General features: G+C 45.1%; 1 protein-coding gene across 1 annotated transcript; it reads left to right on the forward strand.

Moving 5' to 3' along the window:
- Positions 1 to 23895, forward strand: LOC134100857 (zinc finger matrin-type protein 4-like). Its single transcript, XM_062554316.1, has 7 exons — positions 1 to 68; positions 3892 to 3993; positions 6985 to 7071; positions 10734 to 10893; positions 16267 to 16491; positions 19986 to 20082; positions 22455 to 23895. Exons 2-7 carry the CDS (start codon positions 3892 to 3894, stop codon positions 22468 to 22470), a joined length of 687 nt encoding a protein of 228 aa, XP_062410300.1. The 5' UTR covers positions 1 to 68; the 3' UTR covers positions 22471 to 23895.
- The last annotated feature ends 2091 nt before the right edge of the window (positions 23896 to 25986 follow it).

The raw sequence follows: 25986 nt of genomic DNA on the forward strand, positions 1-25986 counted from the left end.
TTCAGGTGCAGCATCATCTGACAGTGTATCCCAACCAACTATACCAAGGATACAGTTTTGAGCTACAGGTACGGTGCTTGTTGTGAGGAATCTTGGAGGTACATAAATGTTCTTGTTTGGTAGCCTAAGTTGATTTCAATGATGCTTTCTTGTCTCGTCTCTTGGCAAGGACTGCGTAAATATCGCTGGTAATTAACAGTTCGTGATAGTCGGGATGAGCGAACAATACTTGAACGGTGGCCTTTGAAATATATTTCAAACATATGTCATATTGTCGTGTTGTGTGAGGTTGTATGGTATGGAGACGACTGGTTTATCCTTAGCCTACCTTTTGCAATAACTTGTGCCTTCGCCTTCTGTTGTCTTTGTTCGTCTCGGTAAGTTGTTGAGTAGCCTATCAATTTGTCATTATATCCAGCACTGCAGTCTGTTATTCCGGGTTAGTTGCGGGGAAAGTTACTGAAAGGCACAGATAGTTTGCGCTAGTTTTTACTACTGCGCTTGACAACAACACTGATGGTGAGGAACGTCTAAACAAAACTGTTTACAAGGGCATGGTATAGTCTTTCTGCATATTGCTCATGCATATTTAGTCGCAGAGTTCTGAGATGTTGCTGACCAGACAATGTCCTCCTCAAAGAGAGTTATCATGTGGCTATTGACAGGTGCATTTGTTAAAGCCTAGGATATTAAGCCCTCTCCATACAGTTGCATTTCTGGAAGAAATGTTATCTTCTTATGAACATAAAGCTTTGACTTCAGTATCTGTCATGGTTTGTCATTTGTTTCATCTTATTCATTTATCTGTTTCTTTGTTTACCTTTCCTCATAAATATCATTAAACAATGAAATTGCATCATTGACAACTTGACCTTAGCTCAAGGAGATCAATACTTGTTTCACTGCCACAGATGAAGGCAGTATTTCTCCTCACATGAAAGAAGACCTTCACGGTGATAAGTTGCACCATGAAGGATGTCTCTGAGTGGCCACCGATTTGATTAACTTTGACAGCAGAGACTTGAGACTGATACGCTTCGATCCGTCTCCACAGAGCCCTTTTCCTTTCCATAGGGTCACAGAGGATCACTCTCCTGCATGCACCCTCTCCAACTCTGGTGACTGTATCATTTACCTGTGATAGGTCAAAATGCCTCCGAATAATTACTCTTATCGATGAGGGAAGGTGTCTGCTCGATAACCCCTGTTGGTGATGGGGGGGTTTATTGCCCACCAAGGTGGCTTTGTTAGTGATCTTGTTCTTGATGGCAAATAGGCTTGGTTGTTGATTGGTCGCTGTGGGATATCCCCTAGCAGCAGGAATTTAACATCTCTCCAGTGTATGATTGAAATGGCTAGCCTATATCTCGGAATTCTACTGGGTGGAATTCAAGTTTAATCACCTGCAGGAGTAAAGAGGGCACCTCCAGCCTAATAAACAGCACTGCCAGATCAATCATACGCAGTTAAAATGATTATCGATTTGGCTCTCTCTGTTTGTTCTCACGCCGGCCTCACGTTACAGTTATGGACCAGCCCAAGGCCTTGACTATTTGACCTTTCGTAGTGCTTTAAATTTACTCACACATTGGAAATACGTCCCAGTCCCTATGCACTACTATTTTCGGTATACAGTCTGCATTTCCTGTGTTGTGAAATGCATTAACACAGTGACGCAGCTTCGCGCGGTGAATACAAATGGGGGGGCCATGTTGTGATAAGAAACGTGGGCATAATTTGATTTTGGAGGCGTGACTGTATTTCTCATTGGCGGCTTAGCTTTTACTTGAAGATGAATGTTTTCACACAAGTTTTCCACAGTAATCACGTTAAAAAAAGGAATTATGTCCTTATATTTTAGTGGGCTGAAGTCACCCTAGAGTGAATATAAAAGTCTGAAAAAAAGGGTCCTCGAGTCCCCTGTTCTTTATGAGATGCAAAACCCTTTTATCAGTATTCAAATTTCTGACTGCGGTGCCCTTGAATCACAAATGTGCCCCAAGCAGGGAGTGTTTTTACTTTAGATCTGTTCCTTCAAAGCAAAATCTGGAGCACCATAACACATCCCATGACATCTTTACAAATGACAGTGAATGAATAATTTCTCAAGAGAGAATGGAATAAGCCCAGGCTGAAAAATCATGTTCACTGTACAAGGTAGCACTGTTAACATAATATATTCATAGAGCCACATGTTTAACTGTTGTATTTTGATAAACATCAGAGCAGGGGTTTGTGTACACAATGCAAGCTAACACCCCCCCCCCCCCCCCCCCCCCCCCCCCCACACGCACACACACCAGAACCCTTAGATCATTGCACGTAAGCAATTCAAAGGGGATTTTGCTTTTTCTCCAGAGAATGACTGAAACAAGCCACGGTTCCTCTGAGGTACCACCCCCCTCACCCCTACCCCAACCCCCCCCCCCCAGCATTTGCTGAAGGCACGACAGAGAGTTGGTGCTTTGATACACCACAATGACAAATTTATCTTTCATCTTGTCAGTATCATTATTCCTCCTCCCCTGGGCTCCCGTCCTATGGGAAATCCAAATGTCAGGGAATTCAGCTGCTTGCAGACTCTGCAAGATCATCTGTCAGTGTCACAAAATACTGTGACACTCCTCAGGTGTGGAACCGAGCTGCTGTACCTATTTCTGACTTATTTGAAGGTCTGTAGATGGACATGCCTGTCATTACAGGCTCAACAGCATTTTGTGTTTAGGCAATGCTAATTGGACCAGACACCGGTGAGATGAGACTGTTGTGGCTTGTCCACCTCCGAATTTGCTCTTTTCCATTTTCGGTTGAAATAATTCGTTGAAAATTGATGAAGGAAAATGAATGCTGCTGCTGAGTTTTCGTAAGGTTGCCGGCAAGATACCTAGCTGATTAAGTTGGGGTATTTAATTGTCTGCTTTCGGATATGCTTAACCTAATTCTTTAGGCAAAGTTCAACATTGCAGCCTACCTCAGGCTTTAGAAGCTGTAATTATAGCCTCACGTAGGCTACTGCCCATGGCCCAGCACTGTAGTGTAGGTGTTCTTGTTAATGTAGTCCCAGCTCACAAAAAAGGGAGAGGATATTTTATAACTGAATCGGCCCATTTATTTTGGAGCCTACCCAAGTGTTCATGCAGCCTGAAGTCTATACCTGAGAGAGTTTCCATTCAGATAGTAGATACATTGCTGTTGTCTCCTCTCGTGTGGGAAAGTTATAGCCTTTTGTGTGAAACTGTAAAATTCACTGTAGAGCATGGCTTGCACCCTCATATAAACTTCTATTAATATCGGAGATGTTAAGATCAATTTTACACGTACCTGACACTATTCACACCATTGCCAGTTTAACAACACTTAGCAGATTAGAACTCATACCTTTCCATCATGCACATGCAGTCTGTGAGACTACAATGTGATATTCAGTGTAGGTAATTAAGGAACATAAATTATAAGGAAACTTGAAAACCTGATTACTGAATTGTCATGACTGACAAAATCCTATAGGTCCGAACCATCTTTTGGATGAGCAAAAAAAAAAAAAATCCTCAGTTGAATAGTAGATGTAAATGGTTTCTCTAAACTGTTTTGCAGCATTCAATTGTTTCCAGTGAAATGCTCAGTTGAAGGTTGAGCATTTGGTTTCCACGGTTGCACATACTCTCAAGAGGTACTGCTGGCCAAACTACAAATCATTTTATATTCTCTAAAAGTATAATTCCGCTTTTAGAAATGCTCTATTACCATAACAAGGAGAAGAGCTTTGTTGTTGTCAGTATGGGACTCATTGCTCTTATATAACATTCGTTTCCAATCAATGTTTGAAAATAGCAGTGTGCCTCAGTGGTAAATACTGATGAATGCAACTGAACTGTTTTACCTTTTTCGAAGATGAAGTCTACTGAAGTGGATCAGGCACTCTTCACTGACACCTACTGCAAAGTATGCAGCGCTCAGCTCATATCTGACTCCCAGAGGGTCGCCCACTACGAGGTGAGTAATGTCACGCATGCGAATCCTGAGCACACACCATCCAATCACAGTACCTATAGATGCTGCTGCGGAATCAGGATGATCATATAGGTTCATCCTTTCCTCGTTCTCAGTTGGCCAAATGCAACTTTGTATGCCATATGGGTTCCTCATGACAAATGATGTTCTCCAAAGGCAAACCCACACAAGTGTTTATGTGGGGGTTTGCACATGCTAGAGCACCAGAATATGTGGGCAGGGATATGTAACAGTTTGAGTAAGAGAGTGTGATCGTGTGAGGGAGTGTGCATACGTGTGTGATCACAATCACACTTCCCTTATCTCATATGAATACTAGTGTGGTGATTTATGGAACAGAATAATTATTATGGAGAGAAAGGCAATTTCAGGGATGCAATGACCCATGTGGCTTCACACGCCGCTTATGTGGTGTCAGATAGATAGATGAAGTGGTATGCTATGGTGTGGTTCAGACTAACCCATTAAACAGTGTCTAATGTATTAGTGCCTTAGCAGTGGCCACCAAACCTTATACATTATGATATTAAAGTCCCCCCCCCCCCCCATATTATATTTTTCCACCTCATTTGCAATTAATTAGAATTTGAAATGTAATAAGGCAATGTCAACTGACCAGTTCAGGCTTGTACAAAACCAGCAGTTCACATATTAATGTAGTTAACTTAGCAATTTCTTCTGAAAAATCATGTCATTTAGGCAATGAAAGACTCATATGCAACTGAATTGCTTGGAGCTGATGTGACCTTCCCGTGTTTAGCCCTTGTGTGATTACCACAGAAGCATGTTGCATATAAATTAGGATAATTTAATGCTAATCTTTTCCAATACAAATACCATACTGCTTGATGTATGAAACACTTAATGAGGAATTGTAGAAGTATTATGATAAACACCATCACCGTTTTGGATTATGTGCACTTCAGGGCCTGCTCTGCCATCTTTGGTTTTTGAGTGCACTCAGTAATCTGCAAATATCAAATCTGACAGAAAAGAAATTGTTGCATGATTATGAAAATAAGAAAATAACTTATTATGATCAGCATTTATGAGACGCTGTTCTATTTCTGTTTGCCATGCAATCAGAAGATAAACTCATATGGGCTTTTACACAAGATGCAGTGAAAGTTTTTTCCTAATGGTTTTCTGGGGATGACAGCAAGAAAGGTCTCTTAAAGGAGCAAACTTCAACTGTCAGTCAACTGTGAATCACTCACATTTCCCATCCAATTTTAAACGACAGGCTTTAATTTTAATAATGGTCCATTTGTACAGAAGTGAACTAGTGTATAAAAAAAATCACTTAAATCTGGGGGGATAGGAACATTTACATACATTTAGCCATTTAATTGAATCTTTTATCCAAAGCTATTGTCAACAAAGGGAGCGATCAAGGTACAGTGTGACTAGGACATGTCAGTGCAGCAATCATTTCTAGATGGCCATTCATCAAGCAAGAGCCTCGCCTGCTTGGGCATCCCGCTGTGAGAACGCCAGACTGGACAGTGTGCCCTGTCACTCAGCTCTGACCACACCATTTGTCTTCTGTCAAGTGAGCAGAGTCTAGTCTTCCTTCACTGAGAGTGTCAACCAAAAAAGCCCCTTTAAAGGTTCACTTTTCATACGGCCTCAGATAGCGGGTCTGAATGATAAGTGGATGGTGTTAATCAAACGGAATAGATTAAGGGGAGGCAGGCAGGTGACAGCCATACGAGGGGACTGTGCTCCGCCGCCGAGAGGCATAGAGCCCAGCGTGAGCAGATAGCAGCAGATTGGGATCAATTAGTCCACTGCTGTTCTTCTTTGAAGTATCCCACAGAGGTGATGTAGAGACACACACGCACAAACAGAGACAGACACACACACACACACACACACACACAGGCATGGACACATACGCACATGGGCGCGCACACACACAGACACACACACTCACACACAGACACATACACACACACACACACGCACACGCACACGCACACACACATACACACGCACACACACACACACACACGCACACACACACACACACACACACACACACACACCAAAAAGGTCTTGTAATCTCTCGGGAGGACAAAGATATTTCTCATTTCTAAAGGAAGATAAGTGAGAAGTAACTCAGAGAGTGAGGGGGCCAGCTTGGGACATTCCGCTTTTATGCAACATGTGCTGTGTTAGAAATTCAAAAGGCGACTGAGCAATTTGAGAGGCAGTCCAGCAGTAGCACAAATGAAGGGAGCATAGCATATCATAATGAAGTCTGTCTGCAGCACCATTAGTAGGGTGGGAGCCTGGCTGAAAATTGTATTAGCACAGCCGGTCAACCACAAAACTGAAAACATGTACTGAATTAATTTAGATTTCCTTGAGTTGCCACCTCAATATGACCTCCCAAATTGGATGCCGCTATCTATAGGACATGACTAAATAACAAACTGACTCGATAATGCAAATGAGATGAAGGATTGCTGCCCACTTCTCTCCCAAGTTGGAAATGTCATGGTTTTGAGTCATAGCGTGTAAATGTCTGACCAGGTCATGATGACGGACCCTCTGCTTTACACGAGCGGAGATCAGACTTTGTGGCGCCACGGTCATGAGAATGTAATTCACCGGCTGAAAAGGCCCACTCTGGCCATGCTGTAGCAAAGACTTCTCAATATAAATAACCACCACGGCGCATTGCTCGTCTAGGGCAGCCATATCTCCGAGAGCGGCGTAACAATCAATACATCCCAGTATTATTGCACAGGGGTCAGCATAAAAATAAAGATGCCGGTACAGTATGGCTCTCAGCAGTGATGATTCTTATGTTTTTTGATATCGGTCGATTGATAAAATGTTAAATGATACTTTTGAAGTGCTTAGTGGATTATTTCGTCTGAAATATCCAGCCATAACTTTCAGTGAAGCATAAATATTTCTAATAACTGTTTTGGCATATCCAACATATTTTGTCTTTGTTTCCAGAGTCGAAAACATGCAAACAAAGTGCGACTCTACTACATGTTACATCCGGTCGATGGAGGCTGTCCGGCAAAGAAGCTACGAACGGAGGTAAAATGTTATATGGAATCCCCATTCCCCTCACTCAAATACTGTACTTCTTAACCAGCCACTTATGCCAACAGGAATCCACATGTCATATGAATCAGTAATGCTTTGAATTAAGGACATCTTCATTAGTCAATTACATAATGTAGATAAGTCGTTGCCATTTGCATTAAGAAACCATGAGAAGCAAAGATGTGTGGATTATTAATGTCAGCTAATGCATAATGCTTTATTAGTGTATGATTTACATCAGTGAACCATTTAGCATCCCACACCACACACTGTCCAGGCACAAGTACTGTTGAGGGCAGAGGGACACTGATATCAGCATTTATCTTCCACTGTATATGACTTAAACCAGTAGTGCCAGTTCACATACTGTATATTCAGTATAATGTACATGTACATGCCATATATGAGGGGTATGTGGTCACCTGTAATATACATGATGCTACTTTACAGTACATGTACAGTACGCTTGCAAGTTATAACAGACATGCTTTCTATATAAAGACCCAGAGATTAAAGTGTCAAAACACAAAATGTCACCCGCTGTGTTTCGTTATCTTATTTCTCCTTTCTCTGCTAAAAGATCCGTTAAAAATCAACATTATTTATTCTACACTCCAGAAGAGATTTTCACCTCTTTTTTTAACCATCCCATAGCAACTGTCCAGGCAGTGATTTCACACCCACGGCGTATTGATCGGCTCATAACTCCCCCGCTTCCATTGTGTTTTAGAGCGTACCCCTGATTATTTCGCCACCGCATGGACAACGCTCCAGGCCCTCTTGCTGGATGTGAGCACCCATTGTCAGTCAGATGTGATTTTTTTTTTTTTTTGCTTGTCTGCACAAGGAAAGCGAAATCAGGCTTCGCAGGGATGGTGGCATCAGCGATTGTTGATGTTGTGGTGGTTATGGAGTGCTGTGGAGGTAGAGAGAGAGAGAGAGAGGTAGGAAGAGAAGGGAGAGAGAGAGAGAGAGAACGTGTGTCCCTTCTGGGTCATCTGCGAATGCGGGACTTGGACTCGCCAATGCTGCCCACCCACTCGGTGACAGCTCGCCAAGCTCACCGGATGATTTGAGGGCACGGCGCCGGGGTCCTTGGGGACATATGAAACCCCTCCTACAGTCCTGGCACATCACGGGCTGGAGCCGGAGGTGGCGAGGGCTGAAGGCAGGATGGGAGGGAGGGAGGGTAGGCTTTCTGGCTGATTAAATGATACCTGCAGACCACCAGACTCATTTTCGTTGGCATTGCTTAAATCACTCCGGTCCTGTAGGCAACTGGCATTGTTTTGTTTTTTTTATTTCAAATTGAACTCACTCTAAGGGGTCACATTACATTTCCTGCTTGAAAAAAGTAGTCCACTCAATATTACTGCTTTAGGCAGTAATAAATTCACGTAGGTAAATAAATGGCTATTTTCTTTGCAGGCAAAATCAAATATGTTCAGTATCCTGTCCTTGTATCTGAGTCGGCACAATAGGAATATTCTTGTAGCTTGATGGGAATAGCAATCCATTTGAATGAAATGACAAAGAATTGGCTGATCAGCATAAAGTATCCGTGCGTAATATTGAGTTATTCTGTTCATCTGAATTATTAAAGGCGAGCATTTGAAATCGCTTACCTCATTTCCTCCAGCTCCCAGTGCAGGTCACTGGTTTATAGTAACCATTGTTGGGCTGGGATCACAGCATTGATGGAGGCAATATGAGCCAGTGACCCTTTCCTTACCGTAAGCGTAAGGGCTAGAGTATGCGGCTACATGCTTTGATGATTGAAGAGGGTGCATTGTAGGGTTGCCCTCTCTGCCCTTACTCCTCTGCATCAGTGAATTAGCCCCACTGAGAGTCTCCCAAGGTCAAACGGCTGTGCAGCATCGCAATATGCTAAATGGACCACTGCTTGCGTGAGGCATTCTTAAAGATATCCCAGGATAAACGCACAAAGATGCTTTTTACTGGGACTATAATTGGATTCCATCAGTTGTGCTCAGATGTTAATTCTGATTAGATGTATTTCCGAACATTTGTTAATAAATCATTCTCAATGAAGAGTAGGTTTATTATATTTGTATTTCAGGGGTTTGGTTGAGCTACTTAGATGCACAGTTGGATTCATATAGACTCTATAGAGCATATGTTGTCATGGGGCTTGGGGAGTTATTGAAATGTTGTTAGGGCATGATATTCCCAAGGTAGTGACACTATATCTGCACAACAGATGAACACTTGAGATGTCAACCTGCCCACGAATGTAACAACACCTGGGGGTAGGGTCGAATGTGTACCATCATATGTTTACCAACAACTCAGGCAGTGTTTAATATCCAAGGTCAGGCAACAGGGAGCTGAAACCCAATGAAGGCTTTGCCTTAGGGAGCCTAAGTAAAGACATTACGGTGTGTGTAGACAGGAGTGAACATGGGCCGTGTGTGAGTGGACACAGATGAATGCCCAGCGGCTATAGGGATGAATGTGGGAGAAATGCATATATAGTGCTTTTGGCCTATTGCTGCTCAGAAATGAACTGTGACACTGTTTTATTCATGGGAGTGAAAATATGAATTTAGACGTTACACACGTTCACAGATGATTCAGTTGGTATGTGCGTGTAATAGAGTCATCTTATATGGCACAGTGAATGGGCACATATGTTGACCCTGTGTGTGTGTGTGTGTGTGTGTGTGTGTGTGTGTGTGTGTGTGTGTGTGTGTGTGTGTGTGTGTGTGTGTGTGTGTGTGTGTGTGTGTGTGTGTGTGTGTGTGTGTGTGTGTGTGCTTGTTTGCTATGGGAATATTTAACCCTGACTTAACTCTGCCATTGCCTGCCCCACCAGCTGAGCAGCAGTGGTAAAACTATGACCATCCATATGTATGTGCATGCAACACACAGTAGATTAGCATGGGGCTTAGTGCACAGACAGGCCACGGCACTGACAGCGATCGACTCCCTTTAACAAGTCCTATTGAGTTCTGACCATTATGGGAGTAAAGCCGTGCGTACGGCCTATGAAGGTTAATGTGACTTCTGCCCCATTTCCATTCTATCATCGTGCCTAATAAGCAACAGCACTTCTGGAAAGCATTAGCAGTCGGTCTCCTTAAAAAGCCTAAAAAATGACTCTTCTCCTCGTCCTCTCCTCTGGTTATGTATGTGTTTTGGGGGTCCTTGGATGGAGCCTGTGTGTAATCATCCAATTTTTTTCCTTCTAAAAAAAACAAGTCGGCAGGATAACAGCCGCGTCCATGTTCTAAGTGTGTCACACACAGTTAGGTGTTAGGGAAGAGGGATGCTTTCTGTTTTTAGAAGTGTGCAAATTACTTTTCTACACCATGACCTACATGCTTTGACATGACGAATCGTGTGTTTTTTTTTTTTTCCGGCGATGAATACTAACACCTTTCATTTCCATGGCCCAAGACAATAATCATGGGAACGGATCCTGCTTTCCTTTTTTTTAACTTAGAAACAGCATAGACTGGCTATTTATATCGAAAAATTTTTCCGTTGGGCCAAATGGTTTCTGTTGGGCTTCTTGGTGCTGCATTTATCTATGTGTGATTGGTTGTACTTGTGTTTTACGTTGTGTGTATGTGCGTATGTGTCTTTTTGTGTGTGTGTGTGTGTGTGTGTGTTGGTGCGTGCTCCTGTAGGGCAGTGAAGAGGGCGATGTGGATAAGAACAAGTGCTGTACACTGTGCAACATGTCCTTCACGTCTGCCGTGGTGGCACAGTCCCACTACCAGGGCAAGATCCACGCCAAGAGGCTAAGACTGCTCCTAGGGGAGCCCCCAGCCATCACCTCCAAAGAAGGTAGGAGTCCTCCTCGAACTGGTCAGCACACTCAGACAAAAGTAGAGAGTGAGAGTGAGAATGAGGGTGAGAGAATGAAAGGGAAAAAAAGAAAGAAAGAAAGAAAGAAAGAAAGAAGGAAGGAAAAAAGAGAAAGAAGGAAATAGATATTCTGACAGAGAGCCACGCAGCCATCACCTCCCAAAGGTAGGATTCTTCCTCTAACGCTTAGCTCACACACAGACACACAAGGCAGAGGGTGAGATAGAGAGAAAGAGAAAGAATGAGATCGTCTCGACAGGGAGATCAATCTGTGGGTTTAAGTAGAGTTGCACTGGCCTTGTTCTCCCCCCTGAGCTTCCACTTTGAACACTGAGTCTCGGAGCTCGTCTCGTCTCGTTTCCTTTCGTCTCGGCGGAGACTAAGGCTGGAGAAATGCTCCGTGTGTATATATATGTGTGTGTGTGTATGTGACTGTGTGTGTGTGTGTGTGTGCGCGTGTGTGTGTGTGTGTGTGTGTGACTGTGACTGTGTGTGTGTGCGTGCGTGCGTGTGTGTGTGTGTGTGTGGGGACCGGAGAGGCCCAGATGCAGAGCTTTCTGACAGAGTGGCCCTGACTGCACACCTGATGCTCACTCACCCGAGAGAGGCGCATGTGAGGACACATGACTGCGGGCTCCTCTTTAATATCCAGCTCCTCTCCAGCTCCAGCTCCACTCAGCCCTCTGATCCTGGCTGGGCTGCACAGGGGGAGAGAGAGAGAGAGAGACTCAGTCAGGCTGGAAGAGGAGATCAGTGGAGCTCTCCTCCTCTCACATGGCTGTGTTGTGTATGTATGTGTGTACACACGGACTATGCAATCACTATGCAATATGGCACCGCTCAAAGGGATTCCTGTCTTGTGATGCAAGAGAAAGGGTCTTGTTAAAGGTGCATGCTGATAATATTCTCCAAGTGAAGACGGGGTGCAAATTACCTGCATGTCACCTTGAAGCAACTCAGTGTGAGAGTAAACCTGCTTTTGTTTACTACTGCTGCCACAGAGATGCAATGAAAGGATTCAGGCGAAATTTTAGCCTAATTTCATCCAGGACCCCTTTACTGCAGTCTAATGGCAAATGTTAGAATAACTAGAATAGCTAATAATGGGGAAAAAAGGGGTTTCATTTTCATGTAGTTAGTCGTTTCTAGCAAGAGTAAACACACTACTAATCCGTCCCTAGTTGTTAGGCGAACAGGAGGAAGCATATTGGTGGGAAGCGCTTTTAAATATTTCAAGCTCATTTGCTCATGGTGTGCAAAAGCAGGGTATCTGTGCACTCTCACCACGTCCCAGTGGTGGAGACACATGGCCGGGTTTAGGTAACAGGCTCGGCCCGGGCCGGCGCACCGTTGAGTCACACACACACACACACACACGCTCAGCACGCATCAGTGTTCATGCTGCAGGATGGCCCGCGGTCAGAATTGACCCCAAAAAGAAGGAATGACTGGGTAAGAGCAGGAGGAGGGGAGAGAGAGAGCGAGCCGGGCTGGAGGCCTCCGGGGCTGTGGGAGAGAGGAGCAGTAGGGCAGCAACACAGGCCCGGGACCCAGAGTGCACTGATGGGTCACCATGAGCTAAGAGTATGGTCATCATCTTTGGAGGTGTGTATGTGGATTTGTGTGTGTGTGTATGTGTGTGTGTGTGTGTGTGTGTGTGCGGGGAATGCGTCCGGTGAATGCACGCATGTGAGTGTGTGTGTGTGTGCGTTTGTGGTTGCGTGGGTGCGTGGGTGCGTGGGTGCGTGTGTGCGCGTGCTTGCGTGTGTGTATATGGCGTGTGTGTGTGGTGTGTGTGCATGTGTGTGTATGTCTATGTTTGTGTGTATGTGTGTGTGTGTGTGTGGGTGACCATACTGAAATCTTCCCAGTCCGGAGTTTGCTTATGATTCTGAAAATGTAAATCCCTTGTGCTCAAATAAGACTCTGCGAAGAGGAACATAGAACGTTTGACGGTTCTCTGCCCATCTTTATACTGTGCTCTCTTAAAGGGCCATGGAGCTTTGTAGAACATTAACATAAAATCGTTTTCATGCCTCAAAATAAGTCTGTTTGAATGCTGTGATGCTTCCCTACTGCTACTTCAATTGGCTTTGAGATTTAACCGTAGCCTTTTACTTATCCTCTCTATTAACTTTTATATGTTTTTGCTGAAAAGGCCCAAAGAGATATTTCACGCCAGTGTATGAATAAGAAATGAAGCAACAATAAAGGTTGGTTGGATTAAGTAAAGATTAATGTCACAAGAGGACGATATTCTCTTTATCTCCTCTTTAAAATGAGATGTTCCCTGTGTGCAGTACAGCTTAGTCTTCCAGTGTGGGAAAGTGGCCAGCAGACTGCATTAACAGTGCTGTCTCTTTCTCACTACATCAGAGATGTAGAGATGAAATAAGTCTTCTGGGATCTTCTCAGAATTGGACAATAGCCGCTGTGGCATTGGCTGGAACATTGACCCTTGCTACAGCCAAGTATTGGGCGCAGGCCGAGAACTTTGGACAGAGTTATCTCAAGGTAATGGAAGGAGAAGAGTGTTCTTCTAACTTCTGAGCTCTTTCAGACGAGCGATTATCAGTCAAAAGCTGCAGACCAAAATGGGAAATAGTCACAGACACATTTATTATCCCGCTCTGCCACTCTGCTTTGCCGGTCGGGGGCTCTGAAGTGAAATATTTGTTCGTTATGTGTGCTTTGGCCCGACACCGGACCTGAGACCTTGAGCCAGGAGCTTTAACAATCCGTCACAGCTGATGTTTCTGCCGACACAGTGCAACTCTGGAGGTGCACTGGCCTTAACCTGCAAACATTGTCTTTCAATTTTGTTTTTACTGTGGCGGCGACTCGTTGAGTTTGATTTGTGTCCTCGTAGCAGCTATTATTTGGAGGTCTCAGAACTGTTTGTGCTGGCAAGCTGACCTTGGCATAGCGTACATGGGCCTGGCAAAACCCTATGATGTATTTGCATCCAGTCTTGGACTCGCTGGGCTTACAGCTGCCAGGGGGCTGGCAGTGTAGAAGCAGATAGCGGTTTAACACTCTGGCCACTAACAGACTTTGTGTCCAGCAGTGAACGAGGGATGGACAGAAGGACAATGTGATTTAGGTGTTAGGTGTTTTTTTATTCAAAGCTGTCAATTCTCTCTCTTTCTCTCTCTCTCTATCTCTTTCTCTATCTCTCTCTCTGTGTCAGAGATTGGGACTCCAGGCTGAAGGGGTTTTGAGTGAGTGGTGAGATATGAAATTGTGCTTCCGGTTGCTCTCCTTTAATTCTGTAGCAGTTTTCTTTACATTGAGGTCATTTGTATGTAAGAAGTGAATAACAGGCAGTTATCATTACCAAAAAAAGAGGTAAAGGGCTCTTGATGATGTCATCAGATGCGGCTCTCTCTCCTTCTCTCTCTCTCTCTCTCTCTCTCTCTCCTTGCCCAAGCTCACAGACCCCCTGCTGAGGACTCCCTTGGACAGATTTGTCCTCTCGCCTCTCGCTGTGTGAAGTCTGGTCTCCAAATCTGCTCACTTGTTTCACAAAGCGCTGTCCGCCTGGTAGTTATTCCGAACGACATGCATATTTCAGATCTCGCCTCAGCAGGTGTCACTGTTTGTGAGCTTTGGCTGAAAAAAAAGAGATGAACAAGACCCCATGTGTTCCTACTTGAACCACAAAAGGTATCGCCACATAAAACCATTACGCATGCCACACGCACAAATGCTATCTTCTGGCTGATTGATTGCCTGAGTTCATTGGACAGCTATGAGAGTAAACATAATGGGGAAGTTAGGCTACATGCCATTTCATGCATGTAATATAAACAACATTTTCCCTTAGGGTTTCTTTTCTACAACTTTCATAAGCAAAATTAATTCTTGTGAAACTGCTCCAAGGGCAATCTTAGGTTGCCTGTTATAAGGATCCCTCATGTTTATTATAAACAAAGTTTCCAGAGCTCAGAGGTGGACATTTTGAGTCCCAGTCCAACTGAACATCCATCCCATATGACAATAATAGAATAATATTACTGTTTAGGTATTGCTAAAGGCTTATAAATGCTTTTGTTATAAGCTCATAGTGCTTTGAAGAGGACCATCTGGACCCCTGGTTGTTGTATAAACACTTGTGCAGCGTATTAGTAAATTGAAAGCTCCTGAGGGGGGGCGGGAGAAAAAATCAGTACGCTGTTGGATGCCTTTTGTGTGGAAAAACTGCAAATGCACTTCTGATTAGAACAGCTGTTCCCTTCAAAACCATTTGAACTGCGATGACAAAGAGGGGATGCGGAATTTGTACAAGCCGCCCTTTTTCCATCGTGCACAAGAAACGAGGGTGACACAATGGCTGGTGATTTTCATTTGAGTGTAATTAATAAGCTCAACGAGACGAGTGCACATTCTTGGCAATCCAGTGTTCTTTTCCCTCAAAGATTTTCCGCGACACAACAAAATGAAGCGAGTGACTCATCCCTTATTTCTGCCTTCATCTGACGCCGCCGTTAAATGTCTGTCACTCAATCTATCACATTTATGAGCCAACCGAGGCCATTGTTAACATTTGATGTCTTTTGTACTGGCAGGGATTTGCGGTAATTAAAGTGACTAATGCCAAAGCGAGCTTGTCTCTGCGTCTCAGAAAACGAGAAGCCCCGAACGTATGGGGCCGTATATATTGGGCGCCCTGTACCTGATGCCTGCAGACGGATTGCCTCATGTGACCGCCGGTGCAGCCTATTCATCACATTAGCGTCACATCGCTCCCAACGCTGCTCATTAGACGGCGGCCCCGAAGGAGACGTACTGTAGGTCTAATTTGTGCTCCGTGGACCAGAAAATGCCCCAAATTGACAAAAGGCTTTTAGACCCATGCGTCTAGCCTTTGACAAGCTCTGACAGGTGAGGTAAATTGCCAGGAAAAATATCCTGGTGCAATTATCCCCTCCTATCCCGACTCTTTTGGCATCTTTTATTCATGGTCTCTGTCATGCTATCTATATTGGCCCACTAGATTGCTCTTTTAAGCAGTCATGCAAATATTGATTGCCAATATCAGGGGACTTCTCCACGGGGGAGCCATGCCTCATCACGGAGGTTATCACACAGCCTGGACCTCATCACTGATCCAGAAACAGGTTTTCACCAGATCCATGTGCACATGTGCGTTTAACGACAAATTCAAACTCTTTAACTCTAACATGGCCGGAGAAGCCATCTCTATCGGCATTTCTGTTGTGTAGAGAGTTAAGTGGCGTCTCGGACGATCTTGACCCCTCTCCTCAGCGGTCATTTATTTAATCCCTCTCTCTTTCTCTCTCTCTTCATCCCGACCTCTCTTTTCTCTCTCTCCTGTGCGTTTCTCCGCAGAGCTGACGGCCAGCGCCGGGCAGGTGGCAGCGGGGGAGATGCCCGCGTCGGTGCCCTCCAGACAGGGCCGCGTGTCCCACCGCTACTGCCAGCTGTGCAAGGCCTGGTTCAACAACCCCAGCATGGCGCAGCAGCACTACGACGGCAAGAAGCACAAGAAGAACGCGGCCAGGGCCCAGCTACTGGAACAGCTGGGGGAGAGCCTGGAGCTGGGCGAGCTCAACGGTAAGCCGACTGACTGAAGCCCGTTGTGCACGTGTGGATATATGGCTCGATGGTGTTTTAAGCCCCACCGTGGACTTCAAGGTAGCGCTGTGACTGTCAACTTCAAGGCACCTAGCTCTAACCCTAACCCTAATCCTAAAACCTAACCCTAACCCTAAACCTAACCCTAACCCTAACCCTAACCCTAACCCTAACCCTACTTACTGAATTAGAGTATAAACTCTGATACTCACCCCCTTCTTTGCCTGAGATCCACCTGGAGATCTGCCCCTTCTGGCATCTGCAAAAGAGGAGTGACAGAGATAACACATTAGAGAGAAATAAAATGTACACTTACCTGACCACTTCGAGGCTGGTCTCAGATTTGTGTGCCAGCGCATTCCGGCTACTTTCAGTAGCTGGAGCATTTTTCCCCTAACCTAACCCTCATCCTAAACCTAAACCTAAAACCTAACCTTAACCCTTACCCTAAACCTAACCTGGTGTTGTATTAGTGTGAGTGGTACATTGTGGTACATATTTCATGTTATGATCACCTTTCGAATCGTGTGTGTGTGTCACTCACAACCCAGTCGTCCACCCCTCAGCATGGATGGAGATAGTTCAAAATACTGTTTTCATTTTCACATCACCGCTCATGCAGAAGGGGAAGTCTTGTGCAGGGTCCTCTTAATCACACTTGAAAGAGCCCACAAAGGCAGCCGTGTCATTAAGAACTTCCATTATCTAGCAGAGATCAAATGAGCACTTCCTGCGTGGGGATTCTCAGCAGGTAATTAACGGCGAGCCCAAGCAGCGCTCGCGCTCGCGCTCACCTGCGGCCACCTGAACGCTACTGACCAAAGTCGACCAGCAGGAAGTAAAGGTCAGGAAAGCGGGGCGGCTCCAGCGTATTGGCAGGTACCTAAAGGGACGGAGGTGCAGGCTCGACATTAGTGGCTGTGTGTGAGTGTGGTTGTGTGTGTGTGTGTGTGTGTGTGTGTGTGTGTGTGTGTGTGTGTGTGTGTGTGTGTGTGTGTGTGTGTGTGTGTGTGTGTGTGTAGCTGTGTGTAGCTGTGTGTGTGTGTGTGCGGCTGTGTGTGTGTGTGTGTTATGAGCGGTGGGCTTAGCCGTGTGTTCGCTCCACTAAGGCTCTGACTCACTTCTGACTCATTGCTGCGGCTACAGCAAAGCTCTCATCACTGCACCTCTTCAGTAGTCTCTCTCTCTCTCTCTCTCTCTCTCTCAGTCTGTCTGTCTGTCTCTCTCTCTCGGTCTCCCCTCTCCCTGTCTGTCTCTCAGTCTGTCTCCCTCTTCTCTCTCAGGATGGTTGAAATAAGCTTGGCTTGTGTTCGGCTCCCTCATGATTACTAATCTGCTCGGTGCTGCTTACACACACTGCTCAGCTGTATCTACATTGACCAAAAAACAAAACCACACACACACACACACACACACACGGACACACATGGAATTGACCCACTTTATTGGTGTCCAAAAACACACACCGAGCTGAGGCTCCATGCCGTATATAAATGTGCATGATTGAAGCCACTGCAGCGGTTCGTCCTCATATGTTGCCCACAGATAAGCAGGGTGCGGTAGATCCATTATTTGATGGGAGTTAAATTAAAAGTCGAACGAACACAATTGGTTTAGTGGTTGCAACAGTTTAAGGCCACTTTTTGCCTGGATGGGAAGAAAAGAGTGATGGATGGAGGGAAAGGTAGGAGTAGTACAGAAGAAAGCTGGAAAGAGATGGGGGAGGGGGCTACAACTTTGCCATCAAATAGCTTGGCTTTTCGTCCAATTTTTTAATGTCGATTTTCCCCCCATTTGATTACATTTATTCACCGATGTTTCTGTAAAAGTCGCCCTTACAACCTTGAGTTTTGATCCTATAGCTTTTCACACCTCCATTCTTGTGTCCATTCTTCATTTGCATAACACAACTCCTCTGTTGAGAGTTGACCTTTTTGTTTGTCCGATTTTCTTGGAATGTTCCACAAAAAAAAAAAAGAGGTGAATGATTTGGATAGAAGCCCGGATACTCTCTGGACAACAAACTGGGCGCTCAGCGCAATGTGCAGTATATGTCCCTGATTAATAATGGATCCGGGGTAAACGTTATTGATGATCCTCAGAATGCCCATTTGTTATCCGAGCACACTCCAAAACAGCTTGCTGTGGCTCGGGTCAGACTTCGTGCAGCCAACATAACTCACACAGTGTGTTATCACAGGTGATCACAGGAGATTCATGACCCATGGCGTCAGGTCAGTCTCAACTCATTACTCTTTCAGGCTAGCTGACAACATGTTGGAATCTCCCATGGCATTTCAGAGGACAGTGCCAGATCTGTCTCATCCTCTCAGCGCAGAGCTAACTTCTTTGGCACTTTAAAAATACAAATGGAGAAATCCCACTGACCATTGGTCTATCTAAATCTGCATGAAAGCAAACCATGAGTATAGATGAATATGCGACATCACATGGTACACTCAAAAATTCTTTCCCATGGTGCAATCAAAAATCCTTTCAACCTTCCCTGGTGAAATTTATCCAAATTAAGATTCTGATATCATCCTAGCAACATTCTTGACACTGTCCCCTAGCAAAATCCTGGATACCATCCTCCCAAAGTTGTGGATGTTGCTACAGTAGGATGGAGTCATGTGTTGGTCAAATTGCACCGTGCTATGGGTTTTCCCAGTTCACATTACATATTTTGACCTATTCTGATTCAACTATTTGTGATGGGATCTCAGATGCATCATGAGAATAGAGATTTCACACTAATTGTTTTCCGTGCCTTATTGGCTTTTGACTGCAAATGGTGGTATGTGTGTGCGGTAAGTAAGCCGCGTGAGTGGGCCCCTTTATGTGGAGTGATGGGTGCGAGAGGAGGCAGCAGGCGCGCGCGCTCCTGTGTGACAGATGTGAAGGACGCGTTTAACGCTACGCCGTCCCAGCGCCCCGCAGCTAGTGTCACTGCACGGAAGCTCTCCGCAGCACGCATGTATTCAACACATGAGTCACTTCCAGTTCTGTTCTGTTCTGTTCTGTTCTGTTCTGTTCCAAAACACCGGATCGACTTTGATGTGTTGGTGTGGGTTGCACTGAGTATGTTGCAGGGTCCTGAGGCTATAAGGTTGTGTTTATGTTCTCGTGTGTATCTCTCCATGTGTGTGTGTGTGTGTGTGTGTGTGTATGTGTGTGTGTGCAAACACGGCATACATCACATGTTCTTTCTCACATTTGAGTCAGGCCAAAGAGGGATTTGTCAAAGTTGCATCTATATTGCCTTATTATTGGAAATAGCGAAATGAGCTTATTTGGTAGATGATATTATGTTTGCTTATGCAAGCTTGTAATCCACCTGTGCAATGTTTGTGTGTTGTGTGTGTGTGTGTGTGTGTGTTTATGTGTCTGTGTGTGGGGTGTGTGTGTGTGTGTGTGTGTGTGTGTGTGTGTGTGTGTGTGTGTGTGCATGCATGTGTGTATTGTTTCCCCAGGCCTGAAGCGAAGCCACACATGTGACGTCTGCCATGTCACCCTCAACTCAGTGGCCCAGTACCACGCACACCTGCAGGGCTCCAAACATCAGAATAAGTGAGTACCCCCCCCCATCCCCCCCCCCCACACGCTCCAACACAGCACAGGCACAGCCTGCAGCCAGTAGCACACTTTACATATGAGATCTATAGGAGCACTGAAGCAGTCACCATCACTATCTATTGTTTAATGTTTAATGTGATAATATGCACCAATAAATACACAGTCACATTACTGCAGGCAGGCAAAGGTGCATACTTTAATTACATTACATTACTTTACATTCAAGGTGCATAAGATTGTTACTAGACATTTAGCTGACACTTAAACAAAGGTGTCAGAACACAGTTTAATATAAATCTCTTAACAGTTTTTTAACGGTGAACATTCTCACCTGAAAAGGTGCTATAAAGAAGATATCGAGTCTGTCTTATTAACGCGGTTACTAGGCGGTACCCTTGAACAGTGAGCGCGTGGCGGAGTGGAGGTGAGCGGTGTGAGGTGTGAGAGTGCACGCGGAGAGAGAGAGGGAGAGAGAGGGGGAGAGCGAGAGAGCCGGAGTGCGGAGCGGCCTAACAGATTTGGCCGGGCTCGTCCGGGCTGCTGCCGAGCACGTGGCAGCATTACTTCACCCCCGTCGCTTCTGATGACTTTTGCACGGGTGGGCAAGGACGCGGGCGACAGGGGCCAGCCATTTCGTGCGGGCCGGCGTGCTTCTGCTTGGCCACACTGGAATTCCCGTGGGCTGCTCTGGGCCCCCCGTTCTGTGAGACCTCCGCTGCCCCCTCCTCCTCTTCCTCCTCTTCCTCCTCCTCCTCTTCCTCCTCCACCACCACCACCATCTTCCTCTCTCACAGGTTCAGCTTGGAGAGCATCTCCTGCATGCACTGCAGAGCACCAACTCATGCTCGGTTCTCCTTAGACGCCCCCCCAGCACTGCGAGGGTTAAAGCGAGGGGCAGCCAACATGCAAATTGGTGGTGCACTCACGCAATTCCTTTCGTATGCACACAAGGCTTCCTTAGTATGTTTTAGTCACACGCTTAAACACTAACACTTTATTCATCAGCTGGGAACACTCTCCCTCTATCACACGCACACACGCACGCACACACATGCACGCACACACACACACACACACACACACACACACACACACACACACACACATAGTCACGCTAACTTTCATTCACCCACACCCATATACATGGAGATATTGGATACCCTCACACACACACACACACACACACACACACACACACACACACACACACACACACACACACACACACACACACACACACACACACACAAACCTCATCTCTATGTAAATGGCTTATGATTTCCTGCAGCGCCTGTATGTGTTTTTGCGCATTCACACGGGGGCCAGGAAGAGTTGCTGAGGTCATGTCACGAGAGATAAAGTCTCCTCTGCTCCCTCTGCTGCTGCACCCAGCGCTGTGTGTGTGTGTGTGTGTGTGTGTGTGTGTGTGTGTGTGTGGAGGACTGTATTCGGTGGCCCAGAAAAGGTCATGTGTCTTTAGTCATGCAACCGGCTTTTCTTTCTTTATTTATTTTTGGTTCATAAACTAAAGCATTGACCCTGTCGACCTACTTCCTTATAATCTTGTGGTGGATGCAGGAGGTCACGCATGTAGCGAAACAAAGCAGCAATACCCCCCCCACCCCCCTCTATATCTGCTCGTCCATAGCGTGTGTTGTGCCTTATGCAATCAATATGTGATCTCTGAAAATCATGGCATGGGCTCTGGTGAGGTAAGTTATCAATACTCCACTAATGGGCCCGTCACATCCAATAGCCGTACCCTCAGATGACCCCAGAGGGCTGCTCGGATAATAACCCCATTGCTTTTGCGAGGTGCGTTGTGTGTTGTTTTGTTGGAGGACATTGTACAAGCTTGCACAAAGAGGTCTTGGAGCGCAGATCCGAGGCCTGTAATTTACGATCATTAAGAGAAAACACGGCAGTTCTGAGACACGTCATTGGAGCTATGGGGGAAGATCTCTATTGATCTGCTGTGGTCGGGGTTGTGACCCTGCTGCCAGCTCTATTATTAGCGTGTCAGACAACAGGCACACAGTGGACTCGCGGATCGCAGGAAGTGACCCGGCCTGCCCATAGACACAGCCGTGCTGGCCGCCTGAATGGGTGCTTTCCATTAAACCTTATGTCAGAACCATAATTGCATACTAGTATAATTTCACGTTTCGATACAGATTTTTTCACAACTCTCATTTACACTGTATCTGTAAAATGAAAGGCTGGTTTTTAAGGGCATTAATAATTTTCTGTAATTCACACACCACATGTGTACTGATGATGGAGTAACACATCTCTCCCTCTCTCTCCCTCTCTATGTCCCCCTCTCTTTCTCTCTCTCTCTCTCTCTTTCTCTCTCTCTCTCTCAGCTTGAAGAATCAGTGAATTTCAGAATTTCACCAAGTGTTGGATTTCCTGTCGGGCCGCCTCAGCCTGTTATCTGCCCACTTCTCTCTAAAGTCCTCCTCCTGGTCTGATCTCTTCTCTTCTCTCCTCCTCCATCACTGTGTTTCCCTAAACAAAAACAAACCAGACAAAATACTTCAGGTGTCCTTTGCCTTGTGAAAGCCCCTTTAACCATCCTCGAAAAAACCTGATGTCAACTCACTTTGAGGCAGAACTCTAAAGACTACTGTAAGATGTCAAACACTGGATGTGACTAAAGACACGCCTTCCTCCTGACATTCCTCATGGCAGTGGCGACGTTCCCATCGGATCCGTGGTGGAGTGATTTTGTGAACACACACGAGCAGAGATCCTGAGGCGAGATCCATGCTTCATACCATACAGACTGTCAGTAGCATATACTGTATACAGTACCTACGTACCTTGCATCAGAATCATATTGTGAAGCTTCTTTACTTTCTGATTCACAAATGCTGCTCCTGGGACAGGTATGTGCTGTGTCTATGTTTGGATTAGGCTCATGTTTAACGTGTAGGCTTTGATAGCTAGCTACGTTGATATCATAAGCTGCCTGTATCATACAGTACAGTACCATCTCTATGGTCACCTTTTGTCAACCCTGAAGGGTGCACACCAAGCTATATGTGATATTATTCATTATTTTGGGTGGATTTCAGCCCTACAGAGGTTGGCTTGCTCTTGTGGGTGTAAATTATTCATGTTTTCTCTCATTTGGCTTCATTTTGTTGTGACAGATGTGCTCTTTGTCTCAGGGATGTCTGATTGATCACAGACCATGAAGCAAGGAAATGGACATTCAATTACTGTTTAATCATGTCTGTTTAACAGGGAAATATGTGTAACTTCCCAGTATATTATATAGTCTAGAGAGCCTATATTAAAAATCCGTCATTTATATTAATTTATCTGACTGATACTAGGTGATCCTAAAGGATGAAGGATGATGATGGATGTCTATGTTTTATTCCGCCAGATTTTATTTTTCACAACTCAATTCTAAGTAATATAATATATATTGCCTCAGTAATTGATGGAGGACTGTGCTCTAATACTGTATGTTCTGTCTGCTGGCCTTACAGGATGTTGGTAAATTACTGTATTAGCCAAGTGAATGACTTTTAAATTGCCCTCGTGTGCTTCTCTGCTCTGTGAGATAACACTAAAACATCTTTTATGGATTTGGGGCGTAAACCATTACCTTGTAAGTAAATATTTCACATCCAGAAGTACGTGTTATTTGGTATGGTGCTACAACTCGTGCTAGTTTGAAGGTAAAGCATCATTCAGCAAAGTTGAAAAGACCACAGTCCATCTGTTATGTTTTCTTGGCTATATACCATGTCTTGCCTCTTTTGAAGAGCATCTTTGGGAATAAAACATTGGGTCAACCAAATGTGAGGTTAGCACTTTTCTTGATGTGTTTTGCTTTGAAGTAGTCTGCTCTGTCCAGATGGTAGGTGACTCTTTCTCAGGCTACGACTCAGAGTATTTATCCAAAGTGACATGCTACATTCCAATGACCTGGTTACCACAGTAACCTAGTCCAATTTTAGTAAATATGATATGGGTTCAGAGCAGTTGGAATAGGGAGAAAACAAATGGCTGCCAACCAGTGCATAACATATGTGGTAAGTCCTCTAGGACTGTCGGAGTCGAGCAAGGAGTCAAATAAAGCAAGGCCTCCTTGGAGTAGCTGTGTGTACTGTAGGCCTGAGACTTCTGGAACTGTATATTGGGCGCTCGCTTTCACCAGACTGCTCTCAATTTAACTGAGGGGTTCCATACGGCCATTATGAGCAACACATGTGACCTACATATCAGGTTATTTATCAAGTGGTATGTGCCCGGCAAGACAAGACATGAAATCAGAGTAATACATACAAGCTGTTAGTCTGTCTGTTAGCAGTGGATGGGAGAAGCATGGGCCAAGAAAGAACCCATTTGATTTGGGAGTGGATCTGATCACAGGGGTGGAATTCACAAATTACCAGTTGGCTGTGGTGGAGCTTTGAGCTCTAGCTTTTACTAATGACACCAACATGGACTTTCAATCAAACCAAATATAGTCTGAATATTACACTGAGCTAACGCTTCAGTTTCAGGTAAAGCGGCAGATGAGGTCAAAAATGCAGTGACTCCATGACAATGTAGCATAACAACGAGGCGCTCCAGTGCTCAATCTTGCCACCCCAGCCAGTGTCTAGATGACCTGCTTACTAGGCAGTACTTAATGTGATTTGTCATGCGCCACCTTCTATCAGCAAATTTATTTGCATATTTTAGTCCCACTGTGATTGTGGAAGTCAATACAAAAATGCCCAACAATGTCACAGCAGGAGGACGCCGATGATGAATTCACCGTCTCAGCGCATGAATAATATAACACTTAAAGGGCGAAGGATTACGTTGTCAAGAAACAGACGCAGAGTCAGATCTGATCCGAAAGTGGAGTGAGTCAGCCTATTGTGTCCTGTGATCTGGTCTCAAAGACAAGAGCCAGTGTGATCTTTAGAGGCATCAGAGAAGCCTGTCAAGAGAGGTGCTTTTCAATGCCAGGAGAACAATAAAATCAGATGCCAATAACTTCCAGGAATGTGATAGCCAAGGCACTAATGCACAGCTGATCTCAGCAAATCTCCATTGATGCGATTGCTTTCCCCCGTAGCTTGGAGGGACACACTTGAAGACATGATCGAGCAGCACTGGGCTCCCGCAACACACTACTGTAGCCTCTGTGGTGGCTGCCCTCAGTCCGCTGGTGTTTTTATGACCATAATTACTGCACTGAATTGAACACAGAGCAGCAGAACAGTGTAGCAGACTCTTTCTTTAAGTGTTTCTAATCCGATGGGCTACCAATTTGCAGTTTATTTTATGAGATTATTAAATCACAATCATCATTTCTTTTGTTGTTGTTGGTGTTGTTATCTGGGGGGTCTGTGAAACCAGTGCATGTTCGATTCACACAAGCATTTAATTGTGCATTAGTGTCTGCGGCGCTCTCATCACGCCTGCTTCCTGTCGGAAGGTCATCAGTATGCAAGCCTCCGCTCAGATGGCCTGCTGCATGGCCATGTCAAGCGATCTGTTTTCGCTGCTGTAACTGGGGGGAGCAGCTGTGCAAAAACTCACAGCTTCTCTCACGTATGGGGTGAAGTGGATGGCTCTCGCTGTGGTTTGTCACGGAGGGCTGCGTTTAACTGGAAGTGTCTGATTCATTCATTCAGGATGGATGGGCTCAAGTGGATGCATTTAGTTAGGAGAGGAGGGCCAGATTAGCATTGCAGTTACACAGTCTACACACACACACACAAACAAACCCAAATACGCACATGTGTACATGCCCATTTAAATATTGAATAACATGCCAACTTGCACACATCCCTATTTGGCTCCGAGAGACGTTAAATACAAAATTCTACAGCTCCGCCCCTGTAATTTGCTGACATAGAATGAGCAGAGACGTGAAAGTCT

This window comes from Sardina pilchardus, chromosome 14 (genome assembly GCF_963854185.1).
Source record: "Sardina pilchardus chromosome 14, fSarPil1.1, whole genome shotgun sequence".
NCBI lineage: Eukaryota > Metazoa > Chordata > Actinopteri > Clupeiformes > Clupeidae > Sardina > Sardina pilchardus.